General features: G+C 42.0%; 2 protein-coding genes across 5 annotated transcripts in view; one reads left to right on the top strand and one right to left on the bottom strand.

Moving 5' to 3' along the window:
• Nucleotides 1-46: 46 nt before the first annotated feature.
• Nucleotides 47-8,026, bottom strand: RPAIN (RPA interacting protein). Of its 3 annotated transcripts, none has more exons than XM_037144268.2 (7): nucleotides 7,900-8,026; nucleotides 6,189-6,359; nucleotides 5,100-5,160; nucleotides 3,408-3,519; nucleotides 3,194-3,314; nucleotides 1,981-2,121; nucleotides 47-204 (listed from the first exon to the last, which is right to left on the bottom strand). In XM_037144268.2, the coding sequence occupies exons 2-7, from the start codon at nucleotides 6,342-6,344 to the stop codon at nucleotides 175-177; spliced, it is 621 nt and encodes a 206-aa protein (XP_037000163.1). In that variant the 5' UTR covers nucleotides 6,345-6,359; nucleotides 7,900-8,026; the 3' UTR covers nucleotides 47-174. The 3 variants fall into 3 exon arrangements, with proteins under 3 accessions (XP_037000163.1, XP_037000160.2, XP_037000161.2); XM_037144265.2 differs by lacking the exon at nucleotides 7,900-8,026 and adding an exon at nucleotides 7,559-7,678; XM_037144266.2 differs by lacking the exon at nucleotides 7,900-8,026 and adding an exon at nucleotides 7,559-7,675 and having other exon boundaries at nucleotides 3,194-3,257.
• A 166-nt stretch (nucleotides 8,027-8,192) lies between these two features.
• The window catches only part of NUP88 (nucleoporin 88), a 41,782-nt gene continuing 26,815 nt past the window's right edge, over nucleotides 8,193-23,159 (top strand). Inside the window, exons 1-4 of one of the 2 annotated variants that reach the window (XM_037144256.2) lie at nucleotides 8,193-8,520; nucleotides 11,306-11,475; nucleotides 12,216-12,341; nucleotides 17,834-17,920. In XM_037144256.2, coding sequence (XP_037000151.2) covers nucleotides 8,224-8,520; nucleotides 11,306-11,475; nucleotides 12,216-12,341; nucleotides 17,834-17,920 — 680 coding nt within the window. In that variant the 5' untranslated portion in view covers nucleotides 8,193-8,223. The remainder of the gene's footprint in view (nucleotides 8,521-11,305; nucleotides 11,476-12,215; nucleotides 12,342-17,833; nucleotides 17,921-23,159) is intronic. The other variant, XM_053672590.1, reaches the window with a different exon arrangement.

Genomic DNA, 23,159 nt, shown 5'->3' with positions numbered 1-23,159 from the left:
TTTCTGTTCCTTCCCCTTCAACCTGTATTACAAAACACCAAGAGCCTACATGTTTGGAAAGTTTTAATATAAAATAAGTTATAAATGAAAGGTTTGTATTTACAGGGTTCCCTCTCGTCGCAGATGGAAAGAGTTGTTTCCAACCCAATAGAACGAAGTGAGTGAAGGCTGGCTTTAGATGATCACAGCCCAAGTATCGCAAGCCTGGATTTAAATAGAAAAAGTTAGCTTAAATTGTTTTAATCAGTAATGACATTTATGCTGCCACTGAAATTCCTGCATACCACAAGATGAGGCTTTGATTCATAGTACAATGGTACAATACCCATTGTACAATGGGTACAAGCTTTGAAAATAGTACAGTGCTTTGAAATAGCTTTGAAATAGTACAATGGTATAGTCAGAATAGGCTTTGCTTGATTTCAGTCCCGCAGTTTCTGAACAACTGTCTTTGAAACCCTCAGCAACATCCTCTTCAGGCTAAGATCAGACCCTGGAGAAAGACTGATCAGTTATCCTCACCCTCAGGAACCCAGTGACCAGATTATTCAAACTTTTGAGAGCTGGCAGCTTTTACAGCCTAGCAAGGAGGTGAGGTTCCCTCAACTTGAGACTGAAACAGGTATGTATTATAGAAGGGCAGAAACTGCATATTCACTACAGTCAACTTGGAGGCCCATTAGTTCTAGTACACCTTCCTTGGTCTCCCCTAACAGAAGGTTCTCAAATATAAAACGTTCCCACCTGCACTGGCTGGCATAGTTCAGTGGATTCAGGGCAAGCCTGTGAACCAAAGGGCCACCAGTTCAATTCCCACTCAGGGCACATGCCTGGGCTGCTGGCCAGGTCCCCAGTAGGGGGCATGTGAGAGGGAACTACACACTGATGTTTCTTTCCCTCTTTCTCTTTCCCTTCCTTTCAAATAAAATCTTAAAAGAAAAAAAATACTGGTTCCTGATTCTTTGAACAGCCCAGCCCCACATCTATGCCAAGGAATACTGTGCTTAATTTAATTAACCTTGACATTCATAGGTAATAGACTTGGCTTTCTAGTGATCTAGCACATCCCATCCCTATGATTACCCCTAGACCGCTGTCCCTCTCACATTTCAAATACTCCACAAGTAATGAGTGTGCATACCCATCTGTAACTCACACTTATCTTCCTCATCCTTGACAGCCAAGCTTAATCCCCCTATAGCTTGACTTCACTGGATCTTGAAACCAGTGGCCTTTGACTTCCCCTTAAGAGAAAGATGCCTAGTGCCACATGAACTCCAGAACATTCCAAATGATTTACCTACCTTTCGAAATGATAAACTCCGGAACAGGCTACGGAATACAATTTTGTTCCCTGTCCTGTTTCTCATCTTTGCTGTGACAACCTCCTGTCCCACAACAGTCTCCCTGCCCACCCAGCAGCCAGCATTGCCAATCACAGGTTACTGTCAGAGATATTGGTTCCTACAGCAAGCTCAAGGCCTGCAAATCAGGGTGGCTCTATATCCACTTGTGTGGTCCCGTTCCCTCACACATGAGTTGTCATTTACGGGGCCAGACAATAGGCTTTGGTCCTCGTGAAGGTATCTGCCTAAGAGATAAGCCCGATGCTACCTTGCTGTGCTTCCTGCTCTGTATCCTTGTGCAAAACTGATACCAGGATGGCCTCCTTGGGTCTTACAAATATGAAATAATCAGCTTCATCTGAGATTACTGCTGCCAATCAAACAAGAGCAGGCAGTGCAACCAGGCTGTCTAACTCAAGACCAACGCACCTTCCATAATCCTCTGCTGCCTCTGTCCCTCCTCTTGTGGGGAACAGCTGGCCTGTCAGTTGAACTGACTTGTTGCCTTCACTTTTCTATTCAGGTAAACTCCTCAGAGAATAAACTGCATCTTTAAACATTTACCGGTCTCCAAGCTATTATTTCTACCAGAGCAGGGACCCGCCCTTACCACTGGGTCCCCTGGGAGGCTTACCAGACAGTTCATGAGAAGACTGGACTTTTTTTCTGTCCCTTCAGTGACTGAAAACACAGGTGTGTGAGGACAGTGTGCACTGTGCTCACTCACGCTGACCTCTAAACAGGCACGAAGTTTCTGCTCTGTCAATTCTGAAGACTAAAAAATAAAGAAGTTACACCACAACTTCATCTTAGTTACCTCATAGTCGACAGTTTGAAAATCATGATATCCAATATATCTGTGATAACTTGATTCCTTGGGCCTTTAAAAACACTCCTGGGCTCATGAATATACTAGAAAGATCTCTCAATCAATCTCCATCTAACTGCCTCGCCAGGAAACCAGCGCTCTCCAGTCCTGCTATAAAACACACCACCCCTTACAGTACCAGTGACACTCAGAACCTCCCTTATGCTTCTGCCTCTGCCAGTCAAATGTATCCCCACCAAGATCTGTTTGGCTGGTGGAGGCAAAAGCATAAGAACCAAACAGATCCACTCGGTCCTGTAACTGTTTGTGCTAATTGAACTTCCTGCTGTAATTGAGTAATTTAATTACATATTATGTAAATGAAACAAGAGCATGAAAATAAAGTTTTGGGTTTTTTGTGATAATAAGTGGGACATTTAGGAAACACAAAGATGAGTCACTTAAGAAAAAAAGGTTGAATTACATAAAAGATAGGAAAAATCCTGAAGTTGTACACTCAGCTTCTGGATGCACTTTTTAGAAACCAAACTGGAAACTAGGCAATGCATTGTGAGAGTGATCTGTGTAAAAAAGACACAGCTCTCTAATCAGCAGAGCCCCGCTCAAGGACTGGCAAGTAAAGTTATATGCTTGAAACTTACTATGTTTCATTTTTAAAATTCACCCCTTTAACCAACTGACAAAACCATCAGATCCTCTCACGTCAGAAAAGAGGGCTCCTTCTGTATTTTGAGATAACTGAAGCTTAAATTCTGAGCATAGGTGTGTCTTCGTATATGGACGATCTTTACGGGTGTTTAACAAATGGCTCTGGGGAGAGGGCAGGGAGCACCCTGACTGGTAGTGCTTTTCCATGCTGTACATACTCTCACTGTGGCTGATTTTAAGCTACGAAGGTGAACTGAACACAAGTTGGGAAAAGATGTGCACAGTTGGCTCTAGCACACCCTGAAGGTTCTTAAAGACAGCAAGTATACGTGGAAAGAGGTGACACAAAAGCTGTGTGTGAAACACTTACATGAGATGGGATGTACAGGCCACACTGACACATGACCACACCGCTTGCTATTCTCAGGTTGTACCTAGAGGCAGAATTGGGATCCCAGAGCTTCATGGCCAGCAGACCAGGATCCCTGAAACTTTCCAGACAAGAAGTGTGGAGGGGAAATTCCACTCATATTGGAGTGGAGGGTGGGAACCAATAGTGCTGAAAAGGTTTGGAAAACTCTTACTTTGTACACACAGGACAGATGAGGGAGTTCGCTTCCCACTCAGCCAGTATGATGCTGAGACATTTTTCATCAAACTGCAAGCTCTTCTCATATTCACTGATGATGGACTGTTCTGCAAAGCAATGGACAGTTGGACTACGTCACCATGCTTCACCTGACTGCCCTGTCTTTGTTGCTAAGCTTCACCTTCAAAGGCTTCATCCACACAAGAGAAATATTCAGGCAAAAATCCTGCTACCAACCACTAGATATTTACTCTTCCATCAGGCTTCCTCTTGGATCCCTCCCCTCCTGTCTGTCTTCAACTGGTGAGCACAAGAAAGTAATGATGATAAGGGACAAGGAGAAACCTTTCACACACATCTCCTGAGGTCATAAGAGCAGAGATGTAGGATGTCAGGGTCCCAAGGGCAGCTGGAGAACAATGACACTTACAGGGTGATTATTTCTGAGGCTGGCCCACCCTGCTGAGTCTAAAGTGATCTCTTTCCCAATGTCCATATTCTCAGAATCTGTGTTGTTCAGAATCTGTGGTCATTCATTCAGCAAATGCAACAATACCTACCATGTAGTAGGCAAGGAGTACAAAGATGAAAATGACTGATTCCTGCTCTCAATGACCTCACAGTCTAGATTTTAGCTCAGGGATCAGTAAATTATGGCCCACAGGCCATATCCAGCCCACCTTCAATTTTTTAATAAAGTCATATGGGAACATAGCCATGGTCATTTTTTATGTATTGTCTATGACTGTTTCCACACAACAACAGCAAAATAGAGTAGTTGGAACAGAGACTAAACCCCAAAGCCTAAAATGTTTATTATCTGGACCTTCTCAAGAAGTTTACCAGTCTCCATTCTAGAGCGTTCCTCATGATGGCGTATGGCTGAACACAGTAAATCCTTATCACTTCAGATTTTTTAAACATACCCCAAAAGAAATATTTATGTTTCACCACTAAGATAGTTTTATAGGTGAGGGTAAAGGGTGACCCAATTAAAAAAGAGGATAACTAAGAGGATAAAAAATTCACAGTCTAAATGGCATCCATTACACTAATCATAACAACTAACACTTGTATAGCACTTACAATTTGTCAAATGCTATTTTAAGTCCTTTACATATATAAACTTATTCCCTATTGTTATCCCTATTTTAAAGATATAGAAACTGAGGCATGGGTAGATTAAGTGCTTTGCCCAGTGCCACACCAGTTACACTGGTAAAGCTAAGAAGTGAATCTCAGGAGTGAGCTCAAGAGTCCACTGTCTTGCATCCTCATAATAATAGTTATCATTTGTTGAAAGCTTTCTATGTGCCAAGCACTTCTCTAAGTCTTCTATGCACATTATTGAAGTCTACAAACAAACTTACAGAGTAAGTCTATTATCACTATTTTACAGATGATAAAAACTAAGCCTAGTCAAGACAGGACTATGTGGAATAAACGAATTGTATAAAGTGCTGAACTATACACTCTATGGTGCTATGAATGCCTCAGGGAGTGGCTGCTCACAAGACCCTGGGGGGTCAGTAAAGAACGGAGAAGGCACTTAAATTAGGCAGTGCAAGAGAGACCTGATCATGCCCTGTATCCTGCAGGGTGACAGGATTACTATTAATCTATTAATAGAGAGGTACTGCATTAGAGTAATAAGATATAGGCAGGAAAGACCACTCTTAGGGGTCACCTTGGTCAATCAGCTCCTGTTGGATTTCTTCCAGCTCAGCCAAGTCCATCGGCCTCTCCCACTGCAAGAGAAAGAGGGGCCACCAGAGGTTTGAAGTTATAATCAGCTGATGAGCACCACAAGGATTCACACTTGGAGGATGGCTTGAAGAACAGGTTTGCCTGAGTAAATCTATCAGGTCCAGTCCTTCTGTAGATTATGTTGACAATGGGGTAATGTGATCATGCCGAGAAGTCATGAACAAATGATTAAACTACCCAGTGACAAAATAATGACACTTAATTGGGGGAAGAGGGTATAGGGGAGCAGATAAGTATGTGGTTCTGCCAAAGCTATGAAACCACTAGAAAGTTCCTAACCTCTGTAAACCTCAGTTTGGACTTCTGTAAAGTGGGAATAAAACCTAGCTGAGACGGTTATTGTGAGTGCTAATTGTAATTATACAACACAAACATCTGGCATACTGGAGGTCACACGGAAGGCACTGAATAACGCATCATTATTATAAAGAGCCTTGATGTTTTCAAAGCAGTTTCCCACATTTTCTTATATAGCACTCACGACTCTGAGATTATTGTCTTCATTCCATAAACATAAAAACTAAAAGTCAAACAGGCAGGGTGGTGTTAACAAGTAATAGAAAAAGCAGGATCTGAATTCCAGAGCTCCTGACTTCTAACCCAGTGCTCTTCCTGACACATGGTAAATGGTTTCCTGCCCACATTCAGCTCCCAGCTCTTACAAAGATCAGAATCAAAAAGCTACTGAAGACCTTTTTAAAAAGAGATTCCTAGTTCATGCCTACTGGATCAAAATTTCCAGGCACGTAGCCAAGGAGCAAAATTACTTTGTTTTCAGTTTCATAAATGAATACAATGCAGTGATGCAGCAGGTCAACAGTATGATATTTAGGAACCATTAATCCAAAAGAGTCTAACATTAAAGAACCTGGGTTAAAGGCTGTCAGAATCCTGAGTCTGGGCTTGAGGGTACATGAGTTTAGAGGACTTGGGGAAACAGGTGGACAGAGGACACTAGGTGTTCCTGGTGTTGTAGCACCCTCCCTGAAAACACGTATCATTGCCTGACCTGAGCCAAGGCCTCTGGACGACTTTCCATTGATTGTAAAGCACTCCACTCTTCTTCCATCAACTCTTGCACTAGAAGGGTGCTCTGAGCTCTTCCTGGCATATTGCCTCTAGCCTGGCGGTATTTGTTCAGGAGCCGGTCCCGGCTGTTTCGCATTCTCTCCAGGCATCCCTTGGAAGGAGGAGAAAGATGGGAAGAGGTTGGGGAATGCAGGGTGGGTGGGGTGGGGGAGGCAATAACATTAAAAAAAAGTCTTAGCTTAGTTGTTAAAACATTAAAGAAAATTTATAGACGCAAATTATCAACTATAATCCTAACTATTGTTAATTTTGCATTTTCTCCTCCAGTCCTTATTCACATGTAGACAAATGAAATTACAATGCTTTGTTCATGTATTTCCTGATCACCATATTTCATGGTTCTCTCTTCAATGCCAGCTTCCTTAATGGTTGGATGATAACAGCTCAAAAAACACTGTGCTATTACGGGACATTTACGTTGCTTGCAAATTCTTGCTGTTCCAGATATAGCTATGGTAGTCACCTTCCTGTACAGCAGTGTTTCTCAACTTGGGGCAATTCTGTCCCCCAAGGGATATCTGGCAACGCCTGAAGACATTTTTGGTTGTCATAACTCTAGTTGCAGGGCTGCTGGAATCTAGCAGATAGACGCCAGGGATTCAGCTAAACATTGGACAATGCACAGAACAGCCCCCCACACCAAATAATTTATTTATCTTCCTCAAAATGCCAACAGCCAAGTTGAGAATCCCTGATGTCAACTGTCAACAGCATCAGATTATATTCCTGGGATATATCCACTTATGGGATTCCTGTAGTCACAGGCAATATTACAGGAACCATGCTGTGTTCAGACTAGGTCAGAACTGAGATGAGGTGCAACTTTGCAAAGACTTACTAACTGCAGCTCTTCTGAACAGAGGCTTTCTCTAGAATGAATAGAACTAACTTCTCTCTTGCATGAGATAAATATACAGTATACAAAATGCCTTTCTTGGTGCCCACCTACCCCAAAACAGCAGGTGTGTTATTATAGAGTACAAAGGGGTAGCCAGGATCACACTTCAAATGTAAAACAAATCCAAATCCAAAATCCAAATTCAAAAATAGGGGCCTGGGGTTGGGCCGGCCCGGGCTAATCCCATACCCAAGGTCCAGCAACTCCGGGAGAAGGCCAAGACCCAGAACTTCAGGTGGGAGGCCTGAGTCCCAGGTCCACCTCCACCGGCCAGATGCTCCCGGCACCTGCCTCACCAGGCTGAACTGAGGCGAAGGCACTGAGAGCAGTTTCTGGGCGGATTAGGGGAATGACGACGGCCCAGGCAAGGTTTTCCCAAACTTCACACTCACCTGCCTGAATGCCTCTTTCCATGGAGGTGAGCCCACCAATTTGTACAGGGAGCGGTGCGGAGATACTGATTGCTCCGCCATCTCCCCTCCGCTGGAGTAGCTATCAGAAATCCCCGCCCCCTGCAGGCGTGCAGAACCCTGGGAACTGTAGTTTCTGATTGCTGATCCCACTGCACCCCACGGAATCTGGGAAGTGTACTTTTATTGGCCGACCCAACCCAGAGACAAATTTGTACAACCCAAAGGTGGGGGACTGCGTTCGTAGTATTTGTGAGGTTAACCACCCTGGATTGACGGAGGTAATTCCTGAACGAAGATTTTGAATGTCTAGGTTTACCTACGTGGAGGTGTCCAATAAGCAGTCAAATACGCGGGAGTTAAGTTCTTCCCCAAATTCTAGACATCCCGCGGAACCAAACTTGAAGCAGGCACTGGCCTGTTGACTTTCTCCTCCCGCCCCTTTCGGCTTCAGAATAAAATATTTGACTGGGGATCGACTTTCCACTGGCGTTGTCCCCGCCTGATGGGCGGGCCTTAACTTCGTCTGCCCCGTGCTTCCGGGATGCCTGCACCGTGACTAGTGGAAGCAGTGGGAGGCTGGCCGCAGATTGGCCGAGCTCTGCAGCGGGCGGAGCAATTGGCAGGAGGGGAGCAGTTGGGTGAAAATGGCGGCCGTCGCGGGACCTTTAGGTGACGGCGAGCTGTGGCAGACGTGGCTTCCTAACCATGTTGTGTTCGTGCGGCTCCGGGAGGGACTGAAAAACCCTAATCCAGCCGAGGCAGGAAATGCGGCTTCTTTATCTTTGCCTTCGCCGCCGCTGTCTCAGTTGCTGACGAGAAACCTGGTCTTTGGCCTCGGCGGAGAACTCTTCCTTTGGGACGGAGAAGGCAGCTCCTTCTTAGTGGTTCGCCTTCGGGGCCTCAGCGGCGCGGGTGAGGAGCTCTCTCTCTCCCAGTACCAGGTATGGCCAGGCTAATCTAGGAAATGACCGTCAGCTGGGATCTGAATTCGTTTGTTTGTTTTTTAATTATTGACTTTTGAGAGAGAGCGAGAGGAAAACACCGATTTATTTTTCCACTTACTCGATGCGTCTAACCGCATCCGTGGCGTACGGTGACGACCCTCTAACCAACTGAGCCACCCTCCAGAGCTGAGCTAGTTGGTGGTGGGTTTTTTTTCCCCTTTCCATCCTGGCTATTTTTCACTTCGAGTGGAACAGTGTCTTCATTTTCATTCCGCTCAAGCATCGCCACATAACCTTTTGTTGCCTCTTTGTCGGCCCGTCATTGTGCTAGACACAGTTATAGGAACTTACACTCTCAAGGTGCTTAAGTTCTTGGGGTTTGGGAGGAAGGGAAAGACCACGGAATACTCAGCAACATCAATTATGCAAACGCTCTGAAGAAAAACGAAGCAGGGTGAGGGGATAGAGGGTGTGCGTGCAGTTGCTGTTTTTGGTGGGTTGGTCCTGAGAAACCAGGTTCATGATGTGACACTCAGAATAATAGGGATAAGCCTGCCTTTCCCTGGGGGTTAGGAGCGGCAGGTCAGGTAATAGATTTGAAAGTACCAAGTGTTGTGCCTGACATAGAGAAGAAATCCCCTGTTAATCTTGCATTTACCTTTTAGAAAGTTAGGCCATTCCCAAGGTTGTTTGTTTTTTGCTTGTTTTTGGTATGCCAACAGCATGTGAAAGCGGGTGTGATCAGAAAGTATTACACATTTGCTGTAATCAGACATTGCTTTCTGGAAATGTTTATATTTGTAATAAACTGATTCTCTTCTTTTAAAGATTAAAGACTTGTCACAGGTTCTAACGCATGACATCTGTTGTGTAGCACTGTCTGATTCGAGTTGATGAGAAATGATTTGAAATCACAGAGGTGCTAGATAAAATTTTGCAGTTTTCAAAGTAGGTCACAAGTCTACAATCTAAAATTTCAGTACATGAGTAATTTACAAGCTGCTCATCACACAGCATTTGCACAGTTGTAAAATCATTCACACTTGTTTATTTATTTGTCTGCTTTTCTAGACAGTAAACACTAAGGCAGGGGCTCTTTCTGCCTTACTTGTTTTTTAAGTACCCCCAGGATTTCACTGAGTGCCTGGAACGTATAAGCTCTCAGTAAATATTGGTGAGACTTGAATGACCTTCAATCCTCCAGAATATCAAAAACTTGGAGATAGGCAAGAAAGTGGCTTAGCATGAGTTGCAACTTTAAAAGTTAGCAAAAGCAAGAGTAGTGACTTAGAAATAAAACCAAAAACCTTCTAAATAATGCGATTGACATAAACGATTCGAATTGTATGTGTAGCATAAGAAAGGTGGTCTCTGGTTGATTTGAGGTAGACTGTCAAAATCAAGTAGAAAGAAGATGAGGGTTGAAAAGGTAGGCAAAAAGGAAAGAACCACTGACAGGAGAAAAAAACAATTAGAATCAGTAAAGGGCAACTAAAAACCCAAAAGTCAGGCTTATAGATATCAGTAACAATTAATAGAAACCTCATTGTATTTAGAATGACTTGTCTAAAAGGATTTGGGCTTAATGTGACTCTCCATACATAAGGATAAGCAGTAAGTACAATGGCAATTTCATGGTTTATTGCTGAAAGTAGAAAGACAAGAAAATGGGAATTCAACATAGTCGCAAGAGAAGAAATAGGAAGGAGTAAATGTTGTCTGAGCATATGATGCTAAGACAAACACTTCCATATCTGCATAGGTAAAATGCCATTTTATTTGCTGCAGAAGCTCTTGAAGCCATTCTCTATCTCATACTATTTCTAATATAACATAGTAATTATTTATTAATACTTCTGAGTTCTTCATTTGTTCACTAAAACATACATTGAGTCAACAATATGCCATATACTATGCTAAAGATACTGAGAGGAACAGTACAGATTCATCATTAATTCATTCTGAGTAATTCATAGTTGTGTGGGATGAGCAAGTGAATAATTAGAATGCAGGGTGATAAGAACTATAATAGAGTGTGATATGGGAGTCCAGGAAAGATGCATTTTATCCCTGGCCAGAAGATCAGGGGTATTTTTGTGGGAGGAAAGCATATAGAGACTGGGTCTTCCAGAATGTGTTAGCCTGCTTAAAAAAAAAAAAAAAGGAAAATGAGGCATTGCAGAATGCAGGAAGAGAAACAGTTATGCAAAGACATAAAGGCATAACAAAGCATGATAATTACCAAGAAGTACAAGTTCTCTGGAGGGAGTATAAAGTTGAAGTAGAGAGTGGTAGAAAATTGAGGCTGGAGCTTGATCATAAAGAGGGAAATTATGTGCAGTATGTATTTATCAAGGTAGGGAGATTTGATGCATTTTTATAACATTCCAATCAAAATAGTTAAAATTATTTCTTCAATTAATGGCCTGAGTGTTAGTAATTACCCAGAATGCTTCATTTTCTTCTTCCTCCCTCCCTCCCTCCCTCCCTCAGGGAAGGGAAGGAGAAAGAGTGGGAGAGAAACATCAATGTGTGGTTGCCTCTCATGTGTCCCCTACTGGGGACCTGGCCTGCAACCCAGGCATGTGCCCTGACTGGGAATCGAACCAGCAACCCTTTGCTTTACAGGCCCGTGCTCAATCCACTGAGCTACACCAGCCAGGGCCAGAATGCTTCATTTTCTTACAGTTACGGAAAACTAAAGCAGTACTGTGGTTTCAAGTAACTGTCACATATATTTACTTTAAACTTAACTATTTTAACCAGTTTGCTTTAATTTCAGAGATTGCTTTGCATAAATCCACCCCTGTTTGAAGTCTATCAAGTCTTGTTAAGCCCAACACAGCATCACGTGGCACTTATAGGAATAAAAGGACTTACGGTGTTAGAATTACCTAAAAGATGGGGGAAGAATTCTGAATTTGAAGGTGGAAAAGCAACAGTGAATTGTAGGTAAGTTATATTTGCATTTAGTGTTTAACTTTATAATTTGTAATGAATGCAGAAAATTATTCAAGACCAGTAATTTTAAGGTATGTTTACTATGAATACTCCATATGGTCTGCACATTGGCATTTTATGGTAATAATGTTTTGGTATATATGTGATTATATTTTATATTCTACCTGAATTATCACATTACTCTCTCATTAGAAGTCAGGTCATTCTTCAAGGTAGAAATAAGATTTTTTAAAAGCAATTATTATCTATGAGCCAGACAGTTTGTTCATAAGTTCAACTAAGTTTTCTTTTTATGTAACTTTTTTCCCAACAAATCCAGAAAAGTGACCATCTGAAAGATCTACTGAAAAGAATATAAGGTAGAAACCCGCCTTTAGTTCTACAACTTAAAAGTTGGGTCCCCTTAAAATGTTTCTTTTCTAACTCCATTTCCACAATGGGAATGATAATATCTGCTCTTTTATTTTCCTCACAGGGTTACTAAAAGGATCAAATAAGATACTATATCTAAAATTACATATACAATATAGAATGCTCTACAATTTAGAAAGTGTTTTTATTTTGATTCTTTGATATTGATTGAATAGATGCTTTGAATGCTCTCCTAGCAAGACTTAAAAGAGAAAGTTGAAGGAAAGAAAAGCAGAGTGTTCAAATAGATTTTCCTTTAGAGGGTTTTTCATCCAAGTCCTACAAAATGTTTTGTTGGAAAATTGTTGTCTTTATTTTAGTACCACTCCAATTGCTGAGAGATTTTTCACCAGTTCTACCTCTCTGACTCTAAAGCATGCTGCCTGGTATCCGAGTGAAATGCTGGACCCCCACATAGTGCTGTTAACATCAGACAATGTAATAAGGTAAATTTTATTTTTATATCTTACAGCCTTGTGATTGGGGAGGTTTTGTTTGTATTTGCCAGTTAAGAGCTCAAGGTGCCACTAAATGGGTCCTGTCTTATCTGATGGCTGTTGTAACGCATTCTCAAGGATAGTCTAAGTGCTCTAACTTACATGCCCTAATTACTGCTATTCTCTCTCAACTAATCTTCCCGCCTCCGTTATCTCCTATCTAATTCTGACTAGTAAACACTGTTAAAATAACCTTCCTGAACTGTTTTCATGGTGTCAGTGTTTTGGATGTAAATAGTGTCAGTATTTTGGATGTAATGTAGCATAGGGGAAAGAGAATATGACTGGGAATTGAGAGATTTGAATTTTTGTCCCAATGTCACTTCTGTCTTTGAGATCTTAAACTTCTCTTTAGGGGAGCTTCAGTTTCCAGTTTGTAAAATGAGTAAATTTGATGATTCTAAAGTCTCTTTTAAGTTTAGTACTGGATTAAATTACCTAATCCTACAAAAATTTCTGTTGTCTGTTAACTTTCAGGATCTGCCTTATATAAAAAGTTTCTGGAGAGACTCAACTGAGTGAGATATAAATACCTCCAGTTCTGTTTTTCCTTTTTCAACTGTATTCTACCAAATTTTCCTTCCCTACTCAATACTTGATCCCTTAATGGCATCTTTTACAGATCTCATAGCTTTCTGGTTACTTTTAGGTATAAAAACTAAGTCTGTCCAGTTTAAAACTCCAGTCTCAAATCTGTTTCAAAACCATATCCTGGGCCTTTCACAGGTCAGACCCTGAGGCATCTGCAGTAAGTGCAGAGAGCATGGTCTGCTCTTTGAGTCTTCTCTCTGTCCCAGCATCTTGAGGTAGGGAGTAGAGTATCAGGAGGGGGCTGCCTCTTCTTCCTTCTGGGTCTAAGCCCTTGTTAATTGGAGTAGGGAGGATAGCTGAGGCAAACATCTGACCTAATTGGTTGTCTGTCAGTGGTGGGGCAGAGGGGTAGGGGCATATCCCTGCTCCTGCATTAATCTAGTTCCATATGCTGCTGGTAGCCTCTGTTGATGGGGTAGTATGTAAACACAAGTGGTATGTATGTGTTTATGAGTCAGTGTTTAGTCTCCAGCCGTCTCCATCATTGCAGAGCTCTGTCTCTCATTGGCTCTAATAGCTATCTATACCCTGAATCCTCTCTCAAGATGGCATATCCCCAAACATGATATTCCTCCTTTGTCTTTCACATTGTGGTCATGGTAGCTGCTCGGGTACTTTTTGTGCCCTCCAAGGACCACAGAGAACTGGGTGTGCTATACCATAGTCCTTTCTTTTGCCTTTCCAGCTTCTCTCCCTCCAGTAATTTTCATGTAAGAAGTAGATACCATATAGTGTTCATATGCCACTAACCCTAGGAGGTGGCATGCCAGATTCACCCAAGAATTTCCTCACCTTGGTGGCCTGTAGTTTTCTGTAACACATCTGGCAATTAGCACCAAAATGACTCATCTCCCCTTTATTATAGGTACCCCTAAATCTGACCATTTCTCTTAGAGACTTCCCTGCCCATCCATTTGGCTTTGGAATTGGGATAAAGACAGGAGGAAGGAATACCTCCCATTAGGAACATTGTACTGTATGCCTAAGGTTCTTGGCACCCTCTCTCTTAGTCTTCCTTTTATACATGCTAGAAAAGGAAATGGTGGGAGATAGCAAAGTCTATGTGTCTTCTTCACCTAAGCCCTGAAGGAGTAATCTGGCCTCAATTATTGAAGATTCTTTTTAAGCTGTGGGGTATTTAACATTTCTCTTTCCTAAGCTGTGGACCTTGTTGACAATTTCAGGACAGCAAGAAATTCCCACTCAGTGCCCTGTTGCATTTTTTCACTGTTCCCTGTTACAATATATGCTGTCTAGTACTTAGTGTGTATTATGTGTATTTTGAAGTCAGCGCTTAGAAGCAGCTAGGAAGACCACAATGAATGTATGTTTTTTGTTTTGTTTTTTGTTTTTTTAATACATTTTATTGATTATGCCATTACATTTGTCCCATTTCCCCCCTTCATTCCCCTCCACCCTGCACACCCCTTCCCCACCATTCCCCCCTTGAGTTCCTGTCCATATGTCACAAATTCTTTTAGATTCTATATTTCCCATACTATTCTTGCCTTGCCCTCTATTTTTTACCTGCCATCTATGCCGCTTATTCTCTGTACCTTCTCCCCCCTTCTCCTCCTCCCACTCCCCTGTTGCTAACCTTCCATGTGACCTCTATTTCTGTGGTTCCACTCCTGATCTAGCTGTCCTCTTAGTTTGCTTTTGTTTTAGGTGTGGTTGTTAATAATACTGTGAGTTTGCTTTCCTTTCATTGTTCATATTTTTTCTCTTCTTTTTCTCAGGTAAGTCCCTTTAACACTTCATATACTAAGGGCTTGGTGATGATGAACTCCTTGAATTTGACCTTATATGAAAAGCACTTTACCTGCCCTTCCATTCTAAATGAAAGCTTTCCTGGATAGAGCAATCTTGGTTGTAGGTCTTTGGATTTCATGACTTGGAATACTTCTTTCCAGCCCCTTCTTGCCTGTAAAGTCTCTTTTGGGAAATCAGCTGACAGTATGATGGGAACTCCTTTGTAGGTGATTGTCCCCTTATCTCTTGCTGCTTCATTTTAACTTTGGCTAATGTAATTATGATGTGCCTTGGTGTGTTCCTTCTTGGGTCCAACTTCTTTGGGACTCTCTGAGCTTCCTGGATTTCCTGGAAGTCTATTTCCTTTGCCAGATTGGGGAAGTTTTCCTTTATTATTTGTTCAAGTAAGTTTTCCACTTGTTGCTCTTCCTTTTCCCCTTCTGGTACCCCTATAATTGGGGTGTTGGAACGTTTAATGATGTCCTGGAGGTTCCTAAGCCTCTCCTCATTTTTTTGAATTCTTGTTTCTTCATTCTTTTCAGTTTGGTCATTTTTTTTCTCCCTTCTGGTTCACTCCCTTGATTTGAGTCCCAGTTTCCTTTCCATCACTATTGGTTTCCTGTGCATTTCCCTTCATTTCAATTCGTTTAGCCTTCATTTGTTCCTCTAATTTGTGACTGAAATCAACCAGTTCTGTGAGCATCCTGATCACCAGTGCTTTCAACTGTGCATCTGAAAGGTTGGCTATCTCTTGGTCACTTAGAATTATTGGCTCTAGGGCTTTGAGCTATTCTTGAGTCATAATGTTCTGGTCTGTACACACCTGTTACATATGAGGGGCGGAGCCTTAGGTGTTCACTGGTCACGAGGGTAGGGCAACCCAGTTGCTGGGTTGTGATGCTATGTGTGGGGGCGGGGTCAGAGAGGGGCAGTGGCATTTGTTCTGTTCTCTCTTCAATTTTGGTCCCCTTTGCTGCTTCCCGCAAGCAAACCTGGCCCTCCTGGTGCCAGCTCCCGGGTGTGTGGGCCTGTGCACCCTCTAGGACCCTGTGGGTCGCTCCAACAAACTCTCTGTGAGCCTGGGAGCCTTCCCTGGCACCTCAACCCGAAAAGTCTTTCCAGTTGGTGCTTTCAGGCTCTAATTTCCGTTGCTGGGGCCCTAGCCTGAGTGGTCTGTCTCACTGCTCGCTCCTTCACTTGGTTTATCTGTGTGCGAATGTGTGACCGTGGTCAGCCAGCCGCCTTGTGCCCTCACTGGGTCCCCCCTGTTGCCACCCCACACCTGGGATCCACCAACTGCTGCCAGCGCTCTTGCGCACCTGGGTTGGTCTGGCCGATCTTTCCTGCCCGACCCCGCTCCGAGAGCCGCTGACTCCGCCACTCTTACCAGTCTGGCTGAATGGTTCGTTGTTGTCAGACTCCGTACAGTTCAATTTTCTGTGTTTTGGGTGCGTTTTTGTTACTAAAACTTTGTTGTCTTTAAACTTGGTTGTGCGATGAGGCACAGTGTTTCCACTTATGCCTCTATCTTGGCAGGAAGTCAAATGTATGTTTAATTGGATTAAGTTTTCATTGAAAACATTTGTTAAATGGTGTTTTATTAATAATGGAACAGACTAAGTTTAAAATGATACTGGTGAAAAAATTTTTTTAGTTTTATACTTCCCTTTGAGAAAATAGTGATGACATGATAGTGTCCTTATATAACAAAAGCATGTATAGATTATAGGGTAAACATCATTCATTCTGCTGGTCAGAGTAGTGAGATATGGTACTTCTCTAATTAGATTTGGTGTCTAACAGGCAGAGAGAGATGGGTATAATCGAAGGGAAGCTGGCAAACTTAGGGGCAGTAGTAAGATGACTACATAAGGTGGGTATGGCTAAGAATTTTGGATGGAAGAGGCAGAGGTGCAATTCTGTGGAGTAGACTAATAAAGAATTTTGGTAAGGACGGAGAATATTTCTTCAGGTCCCAAAGAAACCTTCTACTGTTAAAAGAACAAATGAAATACCTACTTTGTCAGTAACAGAAAGATCTTTGAGAAAGAAATGGTTGTGATAACTTGTAGAAAAATTCTCAAAAACTGACTAGATATATAGAGGAAAGGACAATTTTAGAAAATGAAAGAGAATTAAACAAGTGTTGGTGAGAATGTGGAGAAAAAGCAACCCTAGTCCACTTTTGGTGGGAATGCAGACTAGTACAGTCACAGCGGAAAATAGTGTGAAGTTTCCTCAAAAAGTTAAAAATGGAGCCCTGGCCAGTGTGGCTCAGTTGGTTGGAGCATCATCCCATATACCAAAAGGTTGGGGGTTCAATACTGGTCAGGGAACATACCTAGGTTGAGGATTTAATCCCTAGTTGGGTCATGTACAGAAAGCAACTAGTTAATGTTTCTCTTTCTCTCTAAAAAGAAAAATGAAAAATGGGATTTTCTTTTGACCCAGCAATTCCACTTCTGGGAATATACCCTAAGAATCCTAAAACACCAATACAAAAGAATATATGCACCTGTATGTTCATAGCAGCATTATTTACAATAGCCAAGATCTGGAAACAGCACAAGTGCCCATCATTAGATGAGTGGATAAAAAAAGCTGTGGTACATTTACACAATGGAATATCATGCAGCAGTTTAAAAAAAAAATAAAAGGAACTCTTACATTTTGTGACAGCTTGGATGGGCCTAGAGACCATTATGCTAATTGAAATAAGCCAGTCAGTGAAAGAAATAGGATATGATCTCACTTATACAGGGAATCTAATGAACAAAATAAACTAACAGTAGAAACAGAGGCATAGTTATATGAAACACACTGACAGCTGTTGGAGAAGATAGAGTGGGGGTGTAGAGACTGGATAAAGCAAAGTGAACGGATTAGTCAAAGAACATGTATATGTTCTTTGGGTATATGTATATGACCCATGAACGGGGACAGCAGTATGGGGATCGCCTGAGGGAGGGGGTGCTGGCTAGAGGGGGACTAAGGGGGAAAAGGCAGAGACAACTGTAATAGCATAAATAATAAAATACAGTAAGAAAAAGAAAGAAAAAAGAATTTTAAGTGCAACTTTCTTCTCTTTCGACTGCTAGAATTTATTCTCTTCGAGAGCCCCAGACACCCACTAATGTCATCGTACTTTCAGAAGCAGAAGAGGAAAGTCTAATGCTCAATAAAGGGTAAGTTTTCATTTGTGTCATGAAATGCTTTTCAAATTTAGGTTATTGAGATTATAAATGCAGTCTTAACAGGTTGCAAGGTTTTCCAGAGGTGACTTTAGCATGCTTTTGGTGAGGAGAAATAAGCAAAAAGTAAGCATTGTAAATAAGTAACAAGTTACAAATCTGAATGTCGTCATAACTACTAGATTGATCTTTTTTCAAGAAAGTTCTAAAATGTGAGTGGCTTAAACTGATTCTGTGTTATATCTTGCATAAATTCTAGCTCTGGCCAGTGCGGCTTGGTTGGTTGGAGCGTTGTCCTGTACACCAAAAGGCTGCAGGTACAATTCCCAGTCAGGGCACATACCTAGGATGAGGGTTTGATCCCCATTCAGGGCACATCTGGAAGACAACCAATTAATCTTTCACTCGCACATCGATGTTTCTCTCTCTCCCTTCGTCTCTCTCTAAAAGCAAAGAAAAATATGTCCTTGAGTGAGGATAAAAAAATAAATAAATTCTAGTATTACAAAAGTACAGGAAAGGTGGAAGGTGAGTGTTGAGGCAGAGGCCTACCATCTGTTCACTCAGTGTAGACAGGCAGATTGCTGAGCTCCCAGACCAGCATCTAGTGTCCCAGAACTGGAGTGGACATAGATAGCCCTCCTGATTCCCTAGTGACCCTGACTTCTTTGATTTTTCTTACCCACTACAGGGGCAAGTTCCTGGCTGTGTTGACCACTAACAGAATCACCCTTTGAACTCATAAACCTTGTTCCTTTGGCCTCCTGATTAGTCTCTCTGGTGAGCACTGCACCTGATCACCCGCAGTGTGTGCATGTGAAGTGAGGCTTTTAGTAGCTGGATTTCTGGACATTCCATTTGGCTCTTTTCATGTTTCCATGGTGGTCATATCTAATAGTCATTTATTTTTGTTTTTCCAACCTTTATTTCTCTAAATATTTTATATATAGCTATCCCATATTTGGCAGTTTTAGTCTCCAAAGACCTTGGGGGATGTTGTACGGATCTAAATATGTATTTATTTGTTCTTCCTGACTCACCGTGAAAGTCTTCTTTCTTTCATTGCTAATCTCTAATTGTGCACTTAGGTCTACTTTAAAAATATTCTTTTCAATTATAGTTGATATTTAATATTTTGTATTAGCTTCAGGTGTATAGCACAGTGACTAGATATTTTATATAATTTACAAAGTGATTCCCCAGTAAGTCTAGTACCCCCCTGGCACCATACATAGTCAATGTTGTTAACTATATTCCCTATGCTGTACTTTACATCTCATAATTATTTTGTAATTACCAATTTTTACTTCTTAATCCCTTCACATTTTTTACCCAGCTTCCTCAACCCCCCTTTTATTTGGCAGCTATCAGGTTGTTCTCTGTGTCTATGAGTCTGTTTGTTTTCTTTGTGTGTTTTGTTTTTTACATTCCACATATAAGTGAGTCATACAATATTTGTTTTTCTCTAACATATTTCAGTTAGCATAACACCCTCTAGGTCCTTCCCTATTGTTGCAAATGGTAAAATTTTATTCTTTTTTTATGGACAAGTAATATTTCTTTGTATATGTGTACCACAGCTTTTTTATCCATTTATCTATTGATTGGGTTGCTTCCATTTCTTGGCTATTTTAAGTAACATGGCAGTGAACATAGGGGTGTCTGTATCTTTTCAAATTAGTGTCTCAGATTTCTTCAGATAGACACCCGGAAGTGGAACTCCTGGGTCATAAGGTAGTTCTCTCCTCTTGTCTTCTTTGGGGGGGGTAGTTCTATTTTTAATTTTTTGAGGAACTTCCAATATGTTTTCCACCGTGGCTGTACCAATTTGTATTCTCACCAACATTGCACAAAGGTTCCCTTTTTTCCACATCTTCACCAGTACTTCTTTGTTAATTTATTGATGATGGTAGCCATTCATTGTGGTTTTAATTTACATTTCTTTGATGATTAGTGACATTGAGCTTTTTTTTTTCTTTAGATTTTACCCATTTTAGAAGGGAAGGGAGGGAGAAAGAGGAGGACACATCAGTTTGTGGTTGCCTCTTGCACACCCCCAACTGGAGACCTGGCCTGCAGCCCAGGCACATGCTCTGACTGGGAATCAAACCAGCAACCCTTTGGTTTGCAGGCCAGTGCTCAGTCCACTGAGCCACACCAGTGCCACACCAGCTAGGGCACATTGAGCATCTTTTCATATTTCTTTTTTTTTTTCTTAATTTAATTTATTTATCTTTAGAGAGGAAGGGAAGGAGAGAAACATCAGTATACGGTTGCCTCTTGTGAGTCCCCTGCTGGGAGCTGGCCTGCAACCCAGGCATGTGCCCTGACTGGGAATCAAACTGCAAACGTGTGGTTCGCAGGCCTGTGCTCAATCCACTGAGCTATACCAGCCAGGTCTTTTCATATTTCTGTGGGCCATCTGTATGTCCTCTTCAGAAGGTCTGTTCAGGTCTTCTGCCCATTTTTTAATTGGGTTGTTTGGTTTTTTTGCTGTTAAGTTGTATGAGTTTTTATACATTAGGAATATTAACCCTGTATTGGATGTATCGTTAGCGAGTATCTTCTTCAGTTGGTAAGTTGTCCTTTTGTTTTGTTGGTTTCCTTTGCTGTGCAAAAACTTTTTAGTTTGATGTAGTTCTATTTTAAAATTTTTTGTTTCCTTTGTTTGAAGAGATATATCAAAAAGAAATATTACTGAGAGCAATGTCAGAGAGGTTACTGCCTATGTGTTCTTCTAGGAGTTTTATGGTTTTGGGTCTTGCATTTAAGTCTTTAGTCCATTTGGAGTTTATTGTTGAGCTGATGTTTGGGAATATTGAAAACCTGAGTTTTGGGTGTATTCCTCCACAGAGGATTTTTATCTCCTTCCACTAGCGGTTAGAGGTTGCCACCAACCTGGGACCCCTTTGATTCTCTTGGTAGTATCAGAATTGAAAGTTTAAGGGTTTTGTTGTTGTTGTTTGTTTTTGTTTTTCACGGACTACCGAGTCCAATGGAGGAAAAGGGACAGCATGGCTTTTCTCTCAAGGGGAGCAAAAGATGCGGCCCTTGCTGTGACTGGCCTTTATGGGGTTTCTCGGCACATTACATGATGGTCCTCATTTACTATGCTCAGGTTCGCTTTAGGTGGTTACCTTTTATAGAAAACAAAGGAGCCAGGGCCGTCCTTCGAAGGTTTAGCATGGATTTTTAGGAAGTTACTTTGCAGTAAATGTTTGTCACTGGGGGCCGGGCCCATGCCATGCAGAATGGTCTTCTACATCTCCCCTCTTGTTTTTAGTTAGGACCACTATGGATCCCACAAAGCTTGCTATTTGCTGGTCTTTCACAGGACCCTGGGAAAATAATTCACAGATGCATCAAAGTACACAGAACATTATTACAATCCGTAAGCAACCAGCAGTTCCAAAGACCCACATTCTCAGATTAAGGCCATCAATCACTGTCAGGCAGTAATGATCACATAGATAATATTTAAAGAACTCTGAGGGCCTATTTTGAGTCAGGGTCAGATAGCAAAAGGGTCACAAAATTTGGGGGAAACAGACTCATTACCCTTATCGTTTAAATTGAGGGTATTAGCAAAGTAGGTTTCATAGGATTTTATGCTTGCTTTCTTAGGCCTGATTGCCTTGGGGAACCTGCCCTTTCCAACACAGGGCCGAATCCACCTCCAGCACTGTTTCAGGCTTAGGTCCAGTAGGGAAAGTAAAGCAGCCAAGAGATTAGGAGACTTCTCGCAGACAGAATGAGGACTCAGGCTACGTCAAAGACCAGGGTCAAGGGCCTATGACCCTCTCTTTCTACAGCCCCCCAAGTCCTTCCCTGAAGGCCTCCATGTGATCCTGCCTGTCTTAGGTTGCCCCTCCCTTGAGGGATCTTACCCGTCATTGGCTAACTGACCTAGCACTGGGGGCCAGGCAGGGTGAAGAAAAGTAGGCAGAGGTGGTGCTCCTGCCAGGAAGATAAGCTTTGTCTCTCAGATGCTCAGGTCTCATGGCAGAACAGACTCAGATGAAGCATGTCCCTTGGGCTCTTACTCAGCCTTAGCCATGGGGGGTTACAGCTTCTGAAACCAGGCAGGGCAGTTCCCAACATCTAATCTCCTCCCTTTTTCTATTGTAAATGCAATTGTAGCTATTAAGCCTGTGAAACCTACTATTTGCTGTTCCTGAATGTGATCTCAAGAAAACAACCTCCATGTATACATCATAAAGCACAAATAAGGATTAAGACAAGGGTGCATCCAAGGGTTGCCATGACCCAAACTTATAAATTCAGTCCATTGAACCAGTTTTTAGGGTTCAACCATTGAACATTATGGGGCACTGAGGGGGTGTTGCCCTCTGCAGGAGGAGCTTGAGCCTCAGTCCCTGTCATGGGGCAGCCCCATCCTCCTCCGTTGGCAGACCCAGGCCCGTGAGTGATGGTGCAAGTGTCCATTTTCCTTCTGGTTGTTCAGGGTTAGCTGGACAATCTGGTCTGTCAGTCGATTGGTGTTCGGCTTCAGGTAGCAGAGCTTGGTGTCTGTCCCGCTCATGATAAAGCTTTACTCTTTCGGCTGGTAGCCAGACGGGACCTGTGGGGATGGAAACACAAGCATACCCTCTTCCCCAAGTTAAGAGGCCTACAGGGCTTTGCCAAGAGCCATCTCCCGGCGAACCTCTATATAAAACCTGAGGATAAGATGACTTTGGCTCTTTCTTCTGAAAATGTTTCTTAATTGGAGTACTAAGTGATGCATCACAATTTAGAAAATTGTAGGTAAACAGGGCTAACATAATCAAATTTGGGGGGGAAGGACTCATAACTCCCCCTTTTTCTGTTTCTTAAGATTTCTAAAAGTATGATGAGCCCATTCTATAATTGTCTGACCGGTTGGATTTTAAGGTATTCCTGCTTTATGTTGGATAGTCCAGTGCTGAGTGGAATGTGCAAGGTATCCAGGGCCATTATCAGTTTTAATTTGCTGAGGCCATCCTAAATGACTAAAGGCCTCAAGCCAGTGGGCTTGTATATTTTTAGCAGATTCTCCTGTTAAAGCAGATGCATGTAGGGCACCAAAGTAATATCAATAGAAATATGAACGTATTTGAATTTTCCAAAGGGATAGTAATGAGTGACATCTCTGTTAAAGCAGATGCATGTAGGGCACCAAAGTAATATCAATAGAAATATGAACGTATTTGAATTTTCCAAAGGGATAGTAATGAGTGACATCTGTTTGCCA

Source organism: Artibeus jamaicensis, unplaced genomic scaffold (assembly GCF_021234435.1).
Source record: "Artibeus jamaicensis isolate MK-2021 breed Jamaican fruit bat unplaced genomic scaffold, CSHL_Jam_final contig_777, whole genome shotgun sequence".
In the NCBI taxonomy this organism is placed as follows: domain Eukaryota; kingdom Metazoa; phylum Chordata; class Mammalia; order Chiroptera; family Phyllostomidae; genus Artibeus; species Artibeus jamaicensis.
This window is presented reverse-complemented; position numbering and strand designations above follow the sequence as displayed.